Below are 15,594 nucleotides of genomic sequence, written 5' to 3'. Positions count from 1 at the left end.
GTGATAAGTGGCTTTTTTATGTGAGTTGGGATGTAAAGAATCATTTTTTATGGTTGTTGGAGAAAAGGTGGGTTTTCTGTATATTTGGAAGTCGAATTTGTTCAATGCTCGTGTGATTTTGATATCTAAGAAGTTCAAAGAGTTATTGAACTCATCTTCTTTAGTGAATTTAATATTATTATCTAAGTTGTTGAGGAATGATAGTATGTTATTGCTGTTGTTGATTTGTTTATCAATGATAGCTATGGTATCATCAACATAGCGATGCCAAAGACAGAGTCCGTTGATGTTATTAATAATCTTACTATGTTCGAGATTATCTAAGTATATATCGGCTAGTATTCCAGACAACGGGTCTCCCATCGCTAGACCTTCTTGTTTGTAAATTTTCTTATTGAAGGTAAAATAGTTGTTGTCTAAAACGAAATTAAGTAATTTTAACCATTCATCAATTTCGATTTTACTCAATGTGCTATGTTTCAACAGATTGTTTTTTATGATGTTAATAGTATTGTTGATAGGGATATTAGTATACATGTTGGTGATGTCAAAAGAACATAAAACGTGGTTTGGTTGTAGACTGAAATTATTTAGGGAATTACAAAGTTCGATCGAGTTCTTTATGGGGTTGGAGTTGTGAAATTTAAAGTGTTTTTTTAGGAATTTGTGTAGGAATTGAGAGGTTTTATAGGTAGGACTATTGATACTATTAATTATAGGCCGAATAGGGACATCATTTTTATGAATTTTGGGCAGTGATCTGACTGTAGGTAATTTTGGGTTCATTACAGTTAATTTCTGATAATCTTGATCATTTAAAATGAAGTTAGAATTTTTAAGAAGGTTCTTTAAGTTACGCTGTATTTTGTTTGTTGGATCTTTGTTAATTAAGGTATAGGTATTGTCTGAAAAAAAGGTTTCAGTTTTATTGATGTAATCTTGTTTGTTCATTATTACTATGGTGTTGCCCTTATCTGCTTTTGTAATTACTACGTTGTTGTTATGGATTTTGGATTTCAGGTTTAGAATTTGTTTCGAGACATTGTAGTTATTATTAGATGTTATCTCATTAATCAAAGTTGGGAGTTTCTTTTTTACTTCATATCGTACGTCATTCTGTTTATCAATTTGGATTTGTTTATCGATATTAGTTTCGGTTTCAGCGATGGTAGTGATGATGTCTTCTGCCTTTTTGTGATTAGGCCAATTATGTTTGATGCCTTTATCTAATAGATTTAATTCTTGGTTAGAGAAGGTTGCATCAGATAGGTTGATTGTAGTGGGAATGTTAGTCAAATGGGAAGGGGACACTTTGTTGTTTGTATTTTGGTCAGGAGTTTTACATTTGTTTTCTTGAAGACAAAATAATTTATGGTTTAGGGTTTTCTGTTTCTTGTCTAATACGTAAGATAGTTTGATGTCAGTGTACCTTAAAAATGAGCTCCATTCAAGTGGGGGTAATTTCTGAGAGATGGTCAAATGAGTCCTATATAATTGTAAATTTAGTAAAGATTTCTTCTTGTATAATAGTTTAATTTCATTTTTCAACCATATGTTGTTTACTTTCTTTTGAGTGGCATTAGATTTTGAATAGGGATGACTTTTTCTTTGTAAAGATTTGAGAAATTTAGGTACCAACTCCAATTTCAAGCAATCTTTAAGAAACTTGATATCTCTAGAAATCTTGCCTATTTTAATTTTTAGGTTCAAGTACTTGTTAGGTTTTACTATTGCCTGGTTGGCATTGACATTACATGTAATATTTATTATGTATATGTATTTATTACTACCATCGCTGAAACCGAAACTAATATCGATAAACAAATCCAAATTGATAAACAGAATGACGTACGATATGAAGTAAAAAAGAAACTCCCAACTTTGATTAATGAGATAACATCTAATAATAACTACAATGTCTCGAAACAAATTCTAAACCTGAAATCCAAAATCCATAACAACAACGTAGTAATTACAAAAGCAGATAAGGGCAACACCATAGTAATAATGAACAAACAAGATTACATCAATAAAACTGAAACCTTTTTTTTCAGACAATACCTATACCTTAATTAACAAAGATCCAACAAACAAAATACAGCGTAACTTAAAGAACCTTCTTAAAAATTCTAACTTCATTTTAAATGATCAAGATTATCAGAAATTAACTGTAATGAACCCAAAATTACCTACAGTCAGATCACTGCCCAAAATTCATAAAAATGATGTCCCTATTCGGCCTATAATTAATAGTATCAATAGTCCTACCTATAAAACCTCTCAATTCCTACACAAATTCCTAAAAAAACACTTTAAATTTCACAACTCCAACCCCATAAAGAACTCGATCGAACTTTGTAATTCCCTAAATAATTTCAGTCTACAACCAAACCACGTTTTATGTTCTTTTGACATCACCAACATGTATACTAATATCCCTATCAACAATACTATTAACATCATAAAAAGCAATCTGTTGAAACATAGCACATTGAGTAAAATCGAAATTGATGAATGGTTAAAATTACTTAATTTCGTTTTAGACAACAACTATTTTACCTTCAATAAGAAAATTTACAAACAAGAAGGTCTAGCGATGGGAGACCCGTTGTCTGGAATACTAGCCGATATATACTTAGATAATCTCGAACATAGTAAGATTATTAATAACATCAACGGACTCTGTCTTTGGCATCGCTATGTTGATGATACCATAGCTATCATTGATAAACAAATCAACAACAGCAATAACATACTATCATTCCTCAACAACTTAGATAATAATATTAAATTCACTAAAGAAGATGAGTTCAATAACTCTTTGAACTTCTTAGATATCAAAATCACACGAGCATTGAACAAATTCGACTTCCAAATATACAGAAAACCCACCTTTTCTCCAACAACCATAAAAAATGATTCTTTACATCCCAACTCACATAAAAAAGCCACTTATCACAGTTTAATATATAGAGCATTAAAGATCCCTATGTCCTCTACTAATTTAAAGAAAGAATTACTATTCATCAAGGAAATAGCTAAATTCAATGGATTTAACACGAGTATGATTGATAAAATCATCAATAAAACCAAACTGAAACTAGCTACCAATTTAACCCCATTAAAACCCGTCAAACCAAAATACGCTAAATTCACGTTCACTAACCATAGCATTTACCCGGTAACCAATTCATTAATGAAGCACGAAATAAAAATAGCCTACACAACAAAAAACACTAATCGTAATTTATTCTTCAATCACAACTCTATCAACATCACAGACAATAGTTACTCTGGATCAGGAATATACAGATTGAAATGCTCTACATGTAATTTTTCTTATGTTGGCCAAACTGGCCGCAGCTTCTCTACCAGATATGCCGAGCATTACAATGCCCAAAGACACAACAAATTCTCCGCAATGGCCAACCATATGAGGGACACCGGGCATAAATTCACCACAATAGAACAAGACCTCCATATCCTAAAAAGAGTCAATAAAAGCAAACTCATGACAGAATATGAAAACTTATTTATTTTCCTCGACCAACATTTTAATAAAGATAAAAATCTAAATGACACTATTGATAAAAAAAGCCCCTTGTATGAACAGATTCTTATTTTATTACGAGAATCAACTTCCCTCACCAACAAATTCTTAAAAATCTTCAACCTCACATCAATTAGAGTTCCCACCTCCCCTACAGCTAATATACCCCCCTCCCTTCCCCCCGCCGCTAGTACCTCTAATTCAAATACAACCAATAAACCCATAGCCACACCCACCGGAACATCGCTCCCTCCAATAGCCTTACACCGTTACAACACGCGCAGTAATACACTCTCTTCCTTCCCTCCCACCAATAGCAGCCCCCCTCCAATAGTTACGTCAACGCAAACAGATCCCCCTCCAGCACAAAACTTCAGTTATAACACACGTAGCAAGAAGTCTACGGTTGCAAATTCTTCTAACTCATAATATTACAAGCTATCTTTGTCACCGTCAAATGGTAAGTGCATACTATTCTACTTCAATATTTTTCAAATATCTTTTCACACAATTATCTCTACGTTTCTTGCTTCCATTTACAGATTCCACTTTTATATGCTTTTTCAACTAGAATATCTACAAACTCACAATTTACAACATTTGAACATCACTTCAAATTTTGAGATGGTCCATAGTGATCCTATTTGAAACTGTTCTTCAACTTCTATTCACCAACTTCATATCCTCAACGTATTCTACAACTTCACCATATGTATCTGACTTTCGTCTTTTATCTTCAAGATCATGATGAACTTTGGATCTCTCAACTAACTTTGACTTTTATTCTCTCCTCTTTACTTTGATTATATAAGATTTTTCGCCATCGTCTAATTATAACCGCCATGACTATCAACTTTACTTTTATGTAATCTTACTACTTGTTGTATAACAATCTGTTGTTTTATCCATTGTACTTATTTTAGCAGCCTTCTAATGTTAATTTTGATAATACTTCCACTATTGTATCTCATCACATTGTATTTTCAAACCATCATTGTTATTTTTAATGTTATTTTACTTCAAATCTCTTCAAGATTTTTAAAATTCACATGATATTTAGACGCTTATTTTTAATTTAAGGTTAAGACTATGGCTGATGATGCCTTCAGAGAAGGCGAAACATGTCCCACTATTAGCTAACAAATTTATGTAAATCATCCAAGACGATTTTGTATTGATTAGGTGGTCTAATAAATAACTTAATGTTATTATTTCAACACCCTCCAGTTCCGTGAGAAAATTTCTGCATCCATTACATCATTTCTCAGCCATGATTCAACTCCTATTACAATATCTGGTAAGTATATATCTATTAAATTACTTAATTATTCCTTTCTTTACAATACTTCTACAGTTGAGCACTAACATTTTTATGTCATCCCTACTTGATTTCCAGTTCCCTGTTCCCTTAACACCGCTACCTCTTTTTCTTTTTTCTTTTTTTTGCTACTTGCTTTACGTCGCACCGACACAGATATGTCTTATAGCGACGATGGGATAGGAAAGGCCTACGAAGTGGAAGGAAGCGGCCGTGGCCTTAATTAAGGTACAGCCCCGGCATTTGCCTGGTGTGAAAATGGGAAACCACGGAAAACCATCCTCAGGGCTGCCGACAGTGGGGCTCGAACCCACTATCTCCCGATTACTGGATACTGGCCGCACTTAAGCGACTGCAGCTATCGAGCTCGGTAACACCGCTACCTAGGCCACCCTGTTTCCCTGAATGTATCTCCCTATAACCCTTCTAAACAAATTTCCTAACTTATGTGTACCACTGCGGTTTAAGTGAAGGCCATCTGAGCGCAGATCCCTATCTCCTACCCACCCATTAGGATCTAGAAATCTCACTCCCAGTTTCCCACATACCCACTCCATAGTCTCATTTAAATCCCCAATTACCTTTCAGTCAGTATCCCTCCTACACAGTATTCCACTGATAATCTCTGCTTCCTTAAACTTCAGCCGTGCTGCATTTACCAGATCCCACACATCCCCAACTATGTTGGTACTTATACCTGCTTGTCTTACATTGTTAGTACCAACGTGAAACACTACCACCTTCTCCTTTCCCTCCTCCTTCTCTTCTATCTTCCTCAACATCTGCCTCAACCTAATTCCTGGATAACACTACCCTGGTACCCTTTCCTCCACACACTTTCCCGACATGTCTAACAATGGAATCCCCCATGACCAGAGCCTCAACCCTACAAACCTCATTTGATCCCCTCCCTTCCTGATCAGTCATATCTTTCCTGACAGCTGCAGAAGTTACTTCCTCCTCCCTTTTCTGCATCCCACGACCCTGTTCCACCTGTCTTTTCCTATCCACTACTCCACATTTCCCTTTCCTACCTCTTCCCTTTCTCCCACTTCCATACTTCTCAGCAACAGTTTCCTGTTCCTGATCTTCCCTCGGTTCTACCACCTGCAGTGATTCGTACCGATTTCTCAATGACACCTGTCTTGAATTCTGATCCTGAATGGAGCCCTTAGCCTGCAATCTCCTTCCCCTTAAAACATTAGACCACCTGACCTGTCTTCTAGAATTCCCCCCTTTCCTTCCCATCCCTCTATTACACCTACTGTATCCTGTACATTGTTTGAGGGAGGCCTACTTTCCTTCCTGTCCTCTGAGAGAATCCTAATTATCTCCCTCAAGCTCTCCAACTCCTCCCTCATACTCCTTAAGGCCACACCCACAGTTCCTACACTCGCACTCCTTAGCCATTCTTTACTAAATAATGAAAAGAAAAATAAGACAACTTATTCTGCGCAAAATAAAAGTGAAAGGAAAGAAATATTGTCTAGGTTAGTTCACAAAGATCACACGACAATAAAATAATTAACATAGGCTACTACTACACTACAATACTACTTAATTATACGATTTTTTATTCCTATAACACGCTAACAGGACGAAAATTGCTGTTAATTACTGGAAACAGAGAATAATACACAAGAATTACACAATTCTTAACTCCAGATGAGGGTGAATTTGACAAGTTTTATGAAGCACTGAATGATTATATATAGTTAAGATCAACAGCAAGGACAGGATAGTGCTAATGGGCAATTTCAACATGAAAGCTGGAAATAGAACTGAAGGATATTAAAAAATGGTGTGTGGCTTGCAAAGACACGATACGGGTCTACAGGAGACCTGCGTGTCTGTGAGGAAGTGGCCCTACCTATGATGAATTCTAATGATGAAGACTGCACACACACCCAGCCTCCAAGCCATCAGAATTAACCAATGAAGGTTAAAATCCCTCATCCAGCAGGGAATAAACTCGGGACCCCCTGGACCAAAGGCCAACATGCTAACCATTTAGGCCATGGAGTTTGACACTGAAGGATATGAGAAGATGATAGGTAAATTTGGAAATCTGGAAAAGATATGGAAGCTTATAGAATTAGGAAGTGTTTACTGGACTTCTGTACTAGTATAGGATTAGCAGTTTCAAATACATTCTCCAAGCATAAGGCTATGACCGATACTGAAGGGAGGGTAGGGGCACCAGATCCGTAATAAACCTATAACTGACGAGACAGAGGTGCATTCATTCCCTTTTCTATTCAACATTTACAGTGAGTAGATCATGAGAGAGGTATCTGAAGACTGGAATGGCGGCATTATAGTTGGAAGCAAACAAGTAAGCCATCTTCAATGTGCAGACGACACCTTGATAATGACAGAAAATCAGCACGAGCTAGAGACTATCATGCAGAAGACAGAAGAACGTAGTAGAGTGTATGGACTTAAAACCAACACCATGAAGAATCAAGGTGATGATTATACATTGCCGTAACAATAATTTACTTGACATCATTTTTTGCTAGTGGCTTTACGTCACACCGACACAGATAGGTCTTATGGCGACGATGGGATAGAAAAGGCCTAGGACTTGGAAGGAAGCAGCCGTGGTCTTAAGGTACAGCCCCAGCATTTGCCTGGTGTGAAAATGGGAAACCACGGAAACAATCTTCAGGGCTGCCGACAGTGGGATTCGAACCCACTATCTCCCGGATGTAAACTCACAGCCACGTGTCCCTAACCGCACAGCCAAATTGCCCGGTACCTGACATCATAAGGGTTGCTAACTATGAAGTGGTTAGCTACGCTGACTACCTTGGATCTGTTGCCTCTAACACTAGGTACTGTGAACCTGAGGTCCACAGGCATGTTACTATGGCAAGGAGTTAAACAGCAAAGCTTACACGCATATGAAAAACACCTCATTACTGTGACGATGAAACTTATGCTTTTGGGGACACTCATTTTCCCCCCCATTGCCACCTGTGCAGCAGAAATCTGGATCTTAAAGATGACAGACTGCCGCAAAACTGACTCTTTGGAAATGCTAGAAATTTCATTTTTGTTCCATATTGAAGTGTAATTATAAGAAATAAATTGGCAAAAGGGTCCACCGTTTCAATACAATACGTCAAGTAAATAATATTACATCAGTCTGGGGACTAGTTTCAGCCACTTAGTGGCCATCTTCAGCTAAATAAAAATTAAACAGATCATGTGATAACTAAAACATATGTTTACAAGACAAATACAATATTGTAAGAATAATTATAACATTAAAATACATATACGGTAATACCAAAAATTATGGTTGTGATCTTTTTGTCATAATATGTCTAATGTATACATTGCCTGCTTCCTACAAGTCAGTGCTTGTTCCCTATCCACTCCTTTGTTTACATGGCCTGCCTGCTTCCTCCAGCATGTCAGTGTTTGTTCTACATCAGACATTAGATGATTTATTTCTTATAATTCTCTTTGGAAATGGGTGCTACAGAAGAATATTGAGAACACACCTTGGACGGCACACCAAACAAACAACTCAACACTGAGACAGCTCAGCATCAAAATAACATATCAACATTTATCAAACAACAACAGGTCATGTAATTCGGTCACATTGTCAGGTCCAGTGTACTGGAGAAGATGATCACTGAAGGGCAAGTTGTTGGACAAATGCTCAGAACATGTGCTTCATTGTGATAGGTAGAACTCAAGAGCCTAACAGGAGAGAACCCGGTACAAGCAAATAACCATGCCTAAAACAGAGACTCGTGGGGACAGGTCATCAAGAGGCTTGCTGTACGATGCCACTACACTCTTACAGAGGGTGAGACTAAGATGCACACATGGATACGATTACTGTAAAGTTCCAAACAAAAGATAGAAATCTGGTTCAGGATATAGAAAGAAAATGGATGGCATATACGGATGCTGTAGTAGAAACAGCAAGGGAATACCTAGGAATAAAATTATACGTAGATGAAAGAAATAGAGCAAAACAAATAACTGTTGAATCCAGGAAGTCATGGGAACATTTCAGTAATAACCTGGAAAGGCTAGGTCAAGTGGCAGGGAAACCTTTCTGAACAGTAATAAGGAATCTTAGAAAGGGAGGGAAAAATGAAACAGTGTTTTGTGGCAAATAAGGTGAACTCGTAGTAGATCCCAGGGAATCACTGGACAGGTGGAAGGAATTATTTTGAAAATCTCCACATCGTGAAAGGAAATCTTCCAGTGGACAATACAAACAACTGAGGTCATAGGGAAGCTGACATTTATGTTGGTGACATTACACTTGAGGAAGTGGAAAGAATAGTAAATAAACTCCACCATCATAAAGCAACAGGAACAGATGAAATTACACCTGATATGGTGAAATATAGTGGGAAGGCAGGGATGAAATTGCTTCAAAGAGTAATACTGTAATGTGCCAGCCCCATGGTAGCCCATTTCGGTACTTTCAGGAAGGGGCGAGTGACTCGCACGACCTGGGATCTCCCAGCCAGGTTGTAGGGTGGGGCCAGCCTTTCTGTGCATTGTTCTCGTTTGCCGGCTTACCTGTGAGTTTCTTGGAGATTCAACAGGAATGTTCTGTCTCTAGTCACCTCGCGAAATTACTGGCTCAAATCAGCTGAGCTATAAAAAGGGAAGCTAGCCGCGAACAGTCAGTCAGTGCTGGACTTAGAGCGACAGTTGGGCTCCAAGGTGGAGTCGGTGTGAGACTCTCTGTGTTGGGGTTTGGTGGCTGGGCTGAGGGCAACAGAGGTGTTGACTGTCGCTAGTGTCCCACTGAGATCTGAATCAGGAGCTGCTGTTGTGGTGTCGGAGAGACCAGTGACTAGGTGGAGACGAAAGAACGGAAGACTGTACTGTGTGTTCGTGTATTTCTGTAAACTGAGGCTCAGCGAGGGAAGCCGCTATCGCGAGTGTGAAGGTAAATGGACCTGTGTTAATGTTAGCTGTTGTGAATACCATCTTGCTGCTGAATACTGTTGAGCTGTTTAGTTGTTCACTGCATGTGACTCTGAATTACTGGACTATCTGTGGAGTCGAACCAACGAACAGTCATGTGGTGTGTAGCCAGTGGCACCGTGTTCAAATCCAGTGATCTACACCCAGCTGCTGTACGAGTTGACTGGATTTGGGGAAGTGAAAGTAAGGATTAGCGTCCGCAGGTAGACAAACAGGCTGGGCCTCCTACTGTGCTGTAAGGAAGAGGGACGTGTGAATAGACTTAATTGAGGACCATTTTTGCAAAACTCGCTTGATGCAAATTTCCTGATTTTTTTGTTTTAATATAAAAATACATTCTGATGGTTGCTGTCTACAAGCCTATGCGCAATCGGCTTGAGCAAAACTTGCTATATGCCACAGATATAACAGAGAAAAGAGGCTGTTTTTGCAAAACTCGCCTTATGAACGGACACCAGTTTTTTTTAAAACTCACTTAGTGCTATTCTGTTTTAAAATTCCATATTACTAGTGTGCTCTTATAGTTGTGCTACCTGAAAGTAGTGTTCTATAAGAATTTTAATCTCAGATTTGGTAATCTGCACAGCTACACCTGTTCAAAGTGCAAGGAACTCAAACTAAGAATAAAGATTGCAGAATCTGGAAAACTTCAAGAAGTGTGTAGAACAGAGCTGCGAGTTAATAAAACCATGCAAAGAAGTTCCACACTATTATGAACACTTACTCCGAAAACTGCATAAAAGTTGTTTTTGACATGCAGCCCTCTGTTGGCGAAGTGTTTTACGCACAGCAGGTATGGTTCTATAACCTGACGGTGATGGTACATGAAACAAAACAAACCAATGATAAAATCTTTCACTATACATGGTGCAACACCAAAGCTGGGAGAGATGCAAATGAAATTGCTTCTCCACTGCAACACTTTCTGCTACAATTGGAAGTAAGCACTAGAAACCGTAGTGATAAGGGATTGAAACTTGAGCTGTATTCGGACTCATACACCAGCCAGAACAAAAATTCTATAACGCTGTGCATGCTGGCACATTTCATGGAGCATACCAAAGTATTTGTAGAACTTACTATTTCCCCATTCGTGGACATAGTTTTATGCAACCAGATCGTATCTTTGTCAGGATTGAGAAAGAATACCGGAAGAAAGAGAACATCATATCGCCTTGCAAATATAGGAGTATTATAGAAAAGTTTGGAAAGGTATTAGTGTGGGGAAAAGACTGGTTTTCAATTACTTCAAAAGTATATCTAAGGAACTCATCAAGGCTACCTTACCTTCAAAAATGATGGATGCTTGGGTGATCTCATACAGCCAAAGCAACGGTAAGGTGCAATGCACCATTGAAACCACATACTTTACTGGATCAGAAGTATGTTTTGATGTTTTGAAGAAGAATGTTTCCTCATTCAGAACATTGAAACGGGCTGACATTATTTCCAAGGCAAAGCACGTAAGTGCAGAAAATGAGGATGTTATAAAACTAATTAGTTTCTTTACCATTTCTCTCAAAGCCTCAAGCTTCTACAAGGACACACAACCTGTTCATGGTGCAGGGTATGAAGACCGTTGACAGGTCATGAAGGATTTATGAGGAGACACCAACACTCAAGTTAAAAATAAAATGAAATTGCTGTTTCTGCATCTATTTAATGTGTAAATTTAAATAACTTACTGTTTGCCAAGTTTCAGTGGCAAGAACAAACTGAGGTTTGTAAAATAATGCACATTTCTCTACCTTACTATCGACGACTATCATCAATATTGGAGTTATATGGAAGGACTGTCTTAAAACATGCATAAACATTGTTGTTTGTAAGGAAAAAGTGTTTCAATTTGTGTGTAAACTTACAATAATATTATTTCTGCGATTATTTTTCTTTGACAGAGAGAGTTTTGCAAAAGAAAGCCATTTTTCTGTACCTTGTCAGTAAACTACCATCAATTTGATGTATATTGAAGAAATGTCATTAAGCATGTTTAAACCTACATAAACATTGCTGCTTGTAAAGGAAAAAGTTTTCATTTGTTTGTAAAATAAAAAAGTTACTTCTGAAAAAAATGTTTTTTTTACATAAAGAGAGTTTTTGCAAAAATGGTCCTCAATTAGTAAGTGTGGCCATTCTTAACTGGTTAGATTTGTGTGTATTTAAATATTTGTGTGTGCATTTATTAGGTGATACTCTTAAAATAAATTACAGTAATGAAACAGATGGAGTTTTATTCATAAAAATACGATTAGGATGGAATGTTAGCAAAGAACCTACTGACTGGATGAAGTCAATAATTGTACCTATCTATAAGCAAGGGAACAGGAAGGATTCCAACAATTGACGAGGTATTTCATTGATCAATATATCAGGCAAGGTGTTCACTGACACTTTGGAAAGGAGGGTAATAACAGTGGTTGAGAGTAAGTTGGATGAAAACAGTGTGATTTCAGAATATGAAGGGGCTGTCAGGGATGGATGTTCAGTAAGTGCCAGTAATTGAAAACATGTTACAACAGGATTGGACAGTTAAGTTTCGTAGATCTAGAGAAGGGAAAAGATGTTAGCCATACTAGGGGATTATGGGATTAAGGGCAGATTATTAAAATGAAGCAAAGGCATTTATGTTGATAATTGGGTTGCAGTGAGAATTGATGGTGGAATCAATTTTTGGTTTATGGTACTTACAGGGTTTAGACAAGGCTGCAATCTTTCACCTTTGTTGTTTATATTTTACACAGATCATCTACTGAAAGGTATAAAGTGGTAGAGAGGGATTCACTTCGGTGGAAATGTAGCAAGCAGTTTGGCCTATGCTAATGACTGTCTTAATGGCAGACTGTGCTGAAAGCCTACCATCTAGTACGTTGGAACTTGAAGACAGGAGCAATGAATATTGTATGAAAATGAGCCTTTCCAAGAGTGAAGTGATGTCAGCATGGAAGAAATCTAAGAAAATTGAACATCAGATGGGGAGTAAAAAACTGGAACAAGTAGATAATTCCAGTATTTAGGCTGTTTTTTCTCCCACAATCGTAGTTAGTAACCAAGAGTGAATCAAGGTGCAAAAGCTAATGCAGTGAGCTCTCTATTCTGATCAACAGTATTCTGTAAGAAGGAAGTCAACTCACAGATGGAACTATCTTCACACTGCTCTATTTTCAGACTGACTTTTCTGCACAGGAGTGAAAGCTGGGTTGACATGGGGTATCTTATTCATAAGTTAGAAGTAACAGGCATGAAGGTAGGGAGAATGATCACTGGTACAAGCAGTGGGAAAAATGACAGAAGGGTACCTGGAATGAGGAGATAAAGGCTACGTTAGGAATGAACTCGACTGATGTAGCCGGGCGCATGAACAGACTTCGGTGGCGGGTCATGCGAGGCAAATGGAGGAGGATAGGTTACCCTGGAGAACAATGGACTCTGTCATGGTAGGTAAGAGAAGCTTCTTTTTTTTTAAATTTTTTTTTTTACTAGTGTCTTTACGTCACACCAAGAGAAACCAAGGAGAACCATCTTCAAGGCTGCCAACAATGGTGTTCGAACCCACTATCTCCTGAATACTGGATACTGGCCGCACTTCAGCGACTGCAGCTATCGAGCTCAGTGGTAAGAGTAGAGGGAGACTATGGCAACAATGGTTAGACTCAGTTTCAAATGATGTGAAGATAACAGGTATGGAACTAAATGAGGGGACAGAGCTAGTTACAAATAGAGGGTTGTGGAGGTGTTTAGTAAGTTTGCACAGACTTACTGAATGCTGAAAGGCATAACAGTCCATAATGAAGATGGATGTATGACGTATGTATTATGTTTATGGGTATTCTAGCTATGTGTCAAGAAAGGGATAAATATAGAATTTGAGTGGTCAGCATGTGATCAGTTTTTCCAAGAGTTGACAATTACATCTCATGGAAATCTTTAAATAAACAAGAATATTAAAAAAAATAAAACCATAAGAAATTAATTGACTGGCCTTGAGCTTCACCTTGTTCTATAGTATAGTTCAATAATTATCTGAGAAAGCAGTATTGTGATGGGAAAATATTTATCAAAACTGCATTCACCTCATGAAATCAGCAGGCACAGGAGCAGGAACAAAAGCAGTTACTGGTTTCTTACGTAACTGATGTATCATACGAGTTATTTCAGAACTCTTAGAAATTAGTTCTGAACGACTATAGGTGTTTACCAAATGTTCAATTTCTTGAAGAACATTTTCAAGATGTTCGGTTTCTTGAGTCAGAGAGCTCTCTTGCCCCATGAGAGTGATCAGTTTAGTCTTTAGGTGTGAATCAAGACGTGATATCATCAATTCAACAGCGTTGCGAATTTCTCTAACTCTTTCATCCTTAGCTGCTCGAACAGATTCCATGTTACGCTCCTAGGGAAAAGATGGAAAATAAGTTCTAATTATTAAACATGTTTATGTAGAAAAACACAAGCATAATAATAAATACTAACCAGGTGTAATAATTCACACGACATAAATATACAGCACTGTCGCAACTTAAGATAGGCAGAATACAATGATAAATAATTCTTCAGTTTGGATGAAGAAGTTTAAACCTTTACTGCCACTTAGTTTATATCCATTTTTTTTTTCTTAGCACATTTCTATCTCCATTATAACAATGACAATTTTAAAAAAGAAGGGAAAGGATGCATAAAACGCAAAATTCTCAAAGATGAGTTTTTTCTTTTTTTGCTATTTGCTTTACGTCGCACCAACACATACAGGTCTTATGGCAACGATGGGACAGGAAAGGCCTAGGAGATGGAAGGAAGCGGCGGTGGTCTTAAGGTACCTGGTGCCTGGTGTGAAAATGGGAAACCACGGAAAACCATCTTCAGGGCTGCCGACAGTGGGGTTCGAACCCACTATCTCCCGGATGCAAGCTCACAGCTGCGCGACCCTAACCGCATGGCCAACTCGCCCAGAAAAGAGAAGAAAAAAAGAAGAAGAGTAATTATACAACTACATAGCACTAACTTGGCAAGAACAATATTGGTAACACAGTGACAAAATGAAAAAACCATGACAATAATTCAAATTGGTCTAACCATCATGCAGTCATATTGAAAAACACCGTATTTAAAGCCTCCGTGGCTCAGACGGCAGCCCGCCTCTCACCGCTGGGTTCCGTGGTTCAAATCCCGGTCACTCCATGTGAGATTTGTGCTGGACGAAGCGGAAGCAGGACAGGTTTTTCTCCGGATACTCCGATTTTCCCTGTCATATTTCATTCCAGCAACACTCTCCAATATCATTTCATTTCATCTGTCATTCATTAATCATTGCCCCAGAGAAGTGCGACAGGCTTCGGCAGGCGGCACAATTCCTATCCTTGCCGCTAGATGGGGGCTTCATTCACTCCATTCCCGACCCAGTCGAATGACTAGGAACAGGCGTGGATTTTCATCAATAAATTGATTTTATTTTTTAAATAACTGTTAGCTTCTTCATTTTTTCAAAACTAATTTTGATTAATAAATTTAAAAACTATCTGAAAATGAGAACATATGGAAACAGTATTATACACGAAAAAGAAACAATTAAAATAAAATGACAGGTTTCATTCTTAAAAGAACATAGGCCTACCATAATCAGATTCTAACTAATCACACTCAAATATCTAAAAATGTATAAATACTTAAATATTTAGGAACTTGATATCTGGAACTTATCGTAATGAAGTCCTGCTTTGTCTGCACTCCAGTATGTAGTAAGAGGTGTTTGAAAAACAGTGGC

The 15,594-nt window shown here is 37.7% G+C and overlaps 1 protein-coding gene across 4 annotated transcripts in view; it reads right to left on the bottom strand.

Annotated features, from left to right (window-relative positions):
- The window catches only part of LOC136863292 (uncharacterized), a 731,410-nt gene that overhangs the window by 582,474 nt on the left and 133,342 nt on the right, over window positions 1-15,594 (bottom strand). For all 4 annotated transcript variants that reach the window (XR_011017857.1, XR_011017858.1, XM_067139677.2 and 1 more), the window contains exon 4: window positions 13,910-14,226. Coding sequence is in view for 2 of the 4 variants with exons in the window: in XM_067139677.2 (XP_066995778.2) it covers window positions 13,910-14,226 (317 nt within the window). In the remaining 2 variants the exon portion in view is untranslated. The remainder of the gene's footprint in view (window positions 1-13,909; window positions 14,227-15,594) is intronic.

Source organism: Anabrus simplex, chromosome 2 (genome assembly GCF_040414725.1).
Source record: "Anabrus simplex isolate iqAnaSimp1 chromosome 2, ASM4041472v1, whole genome shotgun sequence".
In the NCBI taxonomy this organism is placed as follows: domain Eukaryota; kingdom Metazoa; phylum Arthropoda; class Insecta; order Orthoptera; family Tettigoniidae; genus Anabrus; species Anabrus simplex.
The sequence above is the reverse complement of the archived record's forward strand: the minus strand, read 5'-3'. Positions and strand labels throughout refer to the sequence as shown.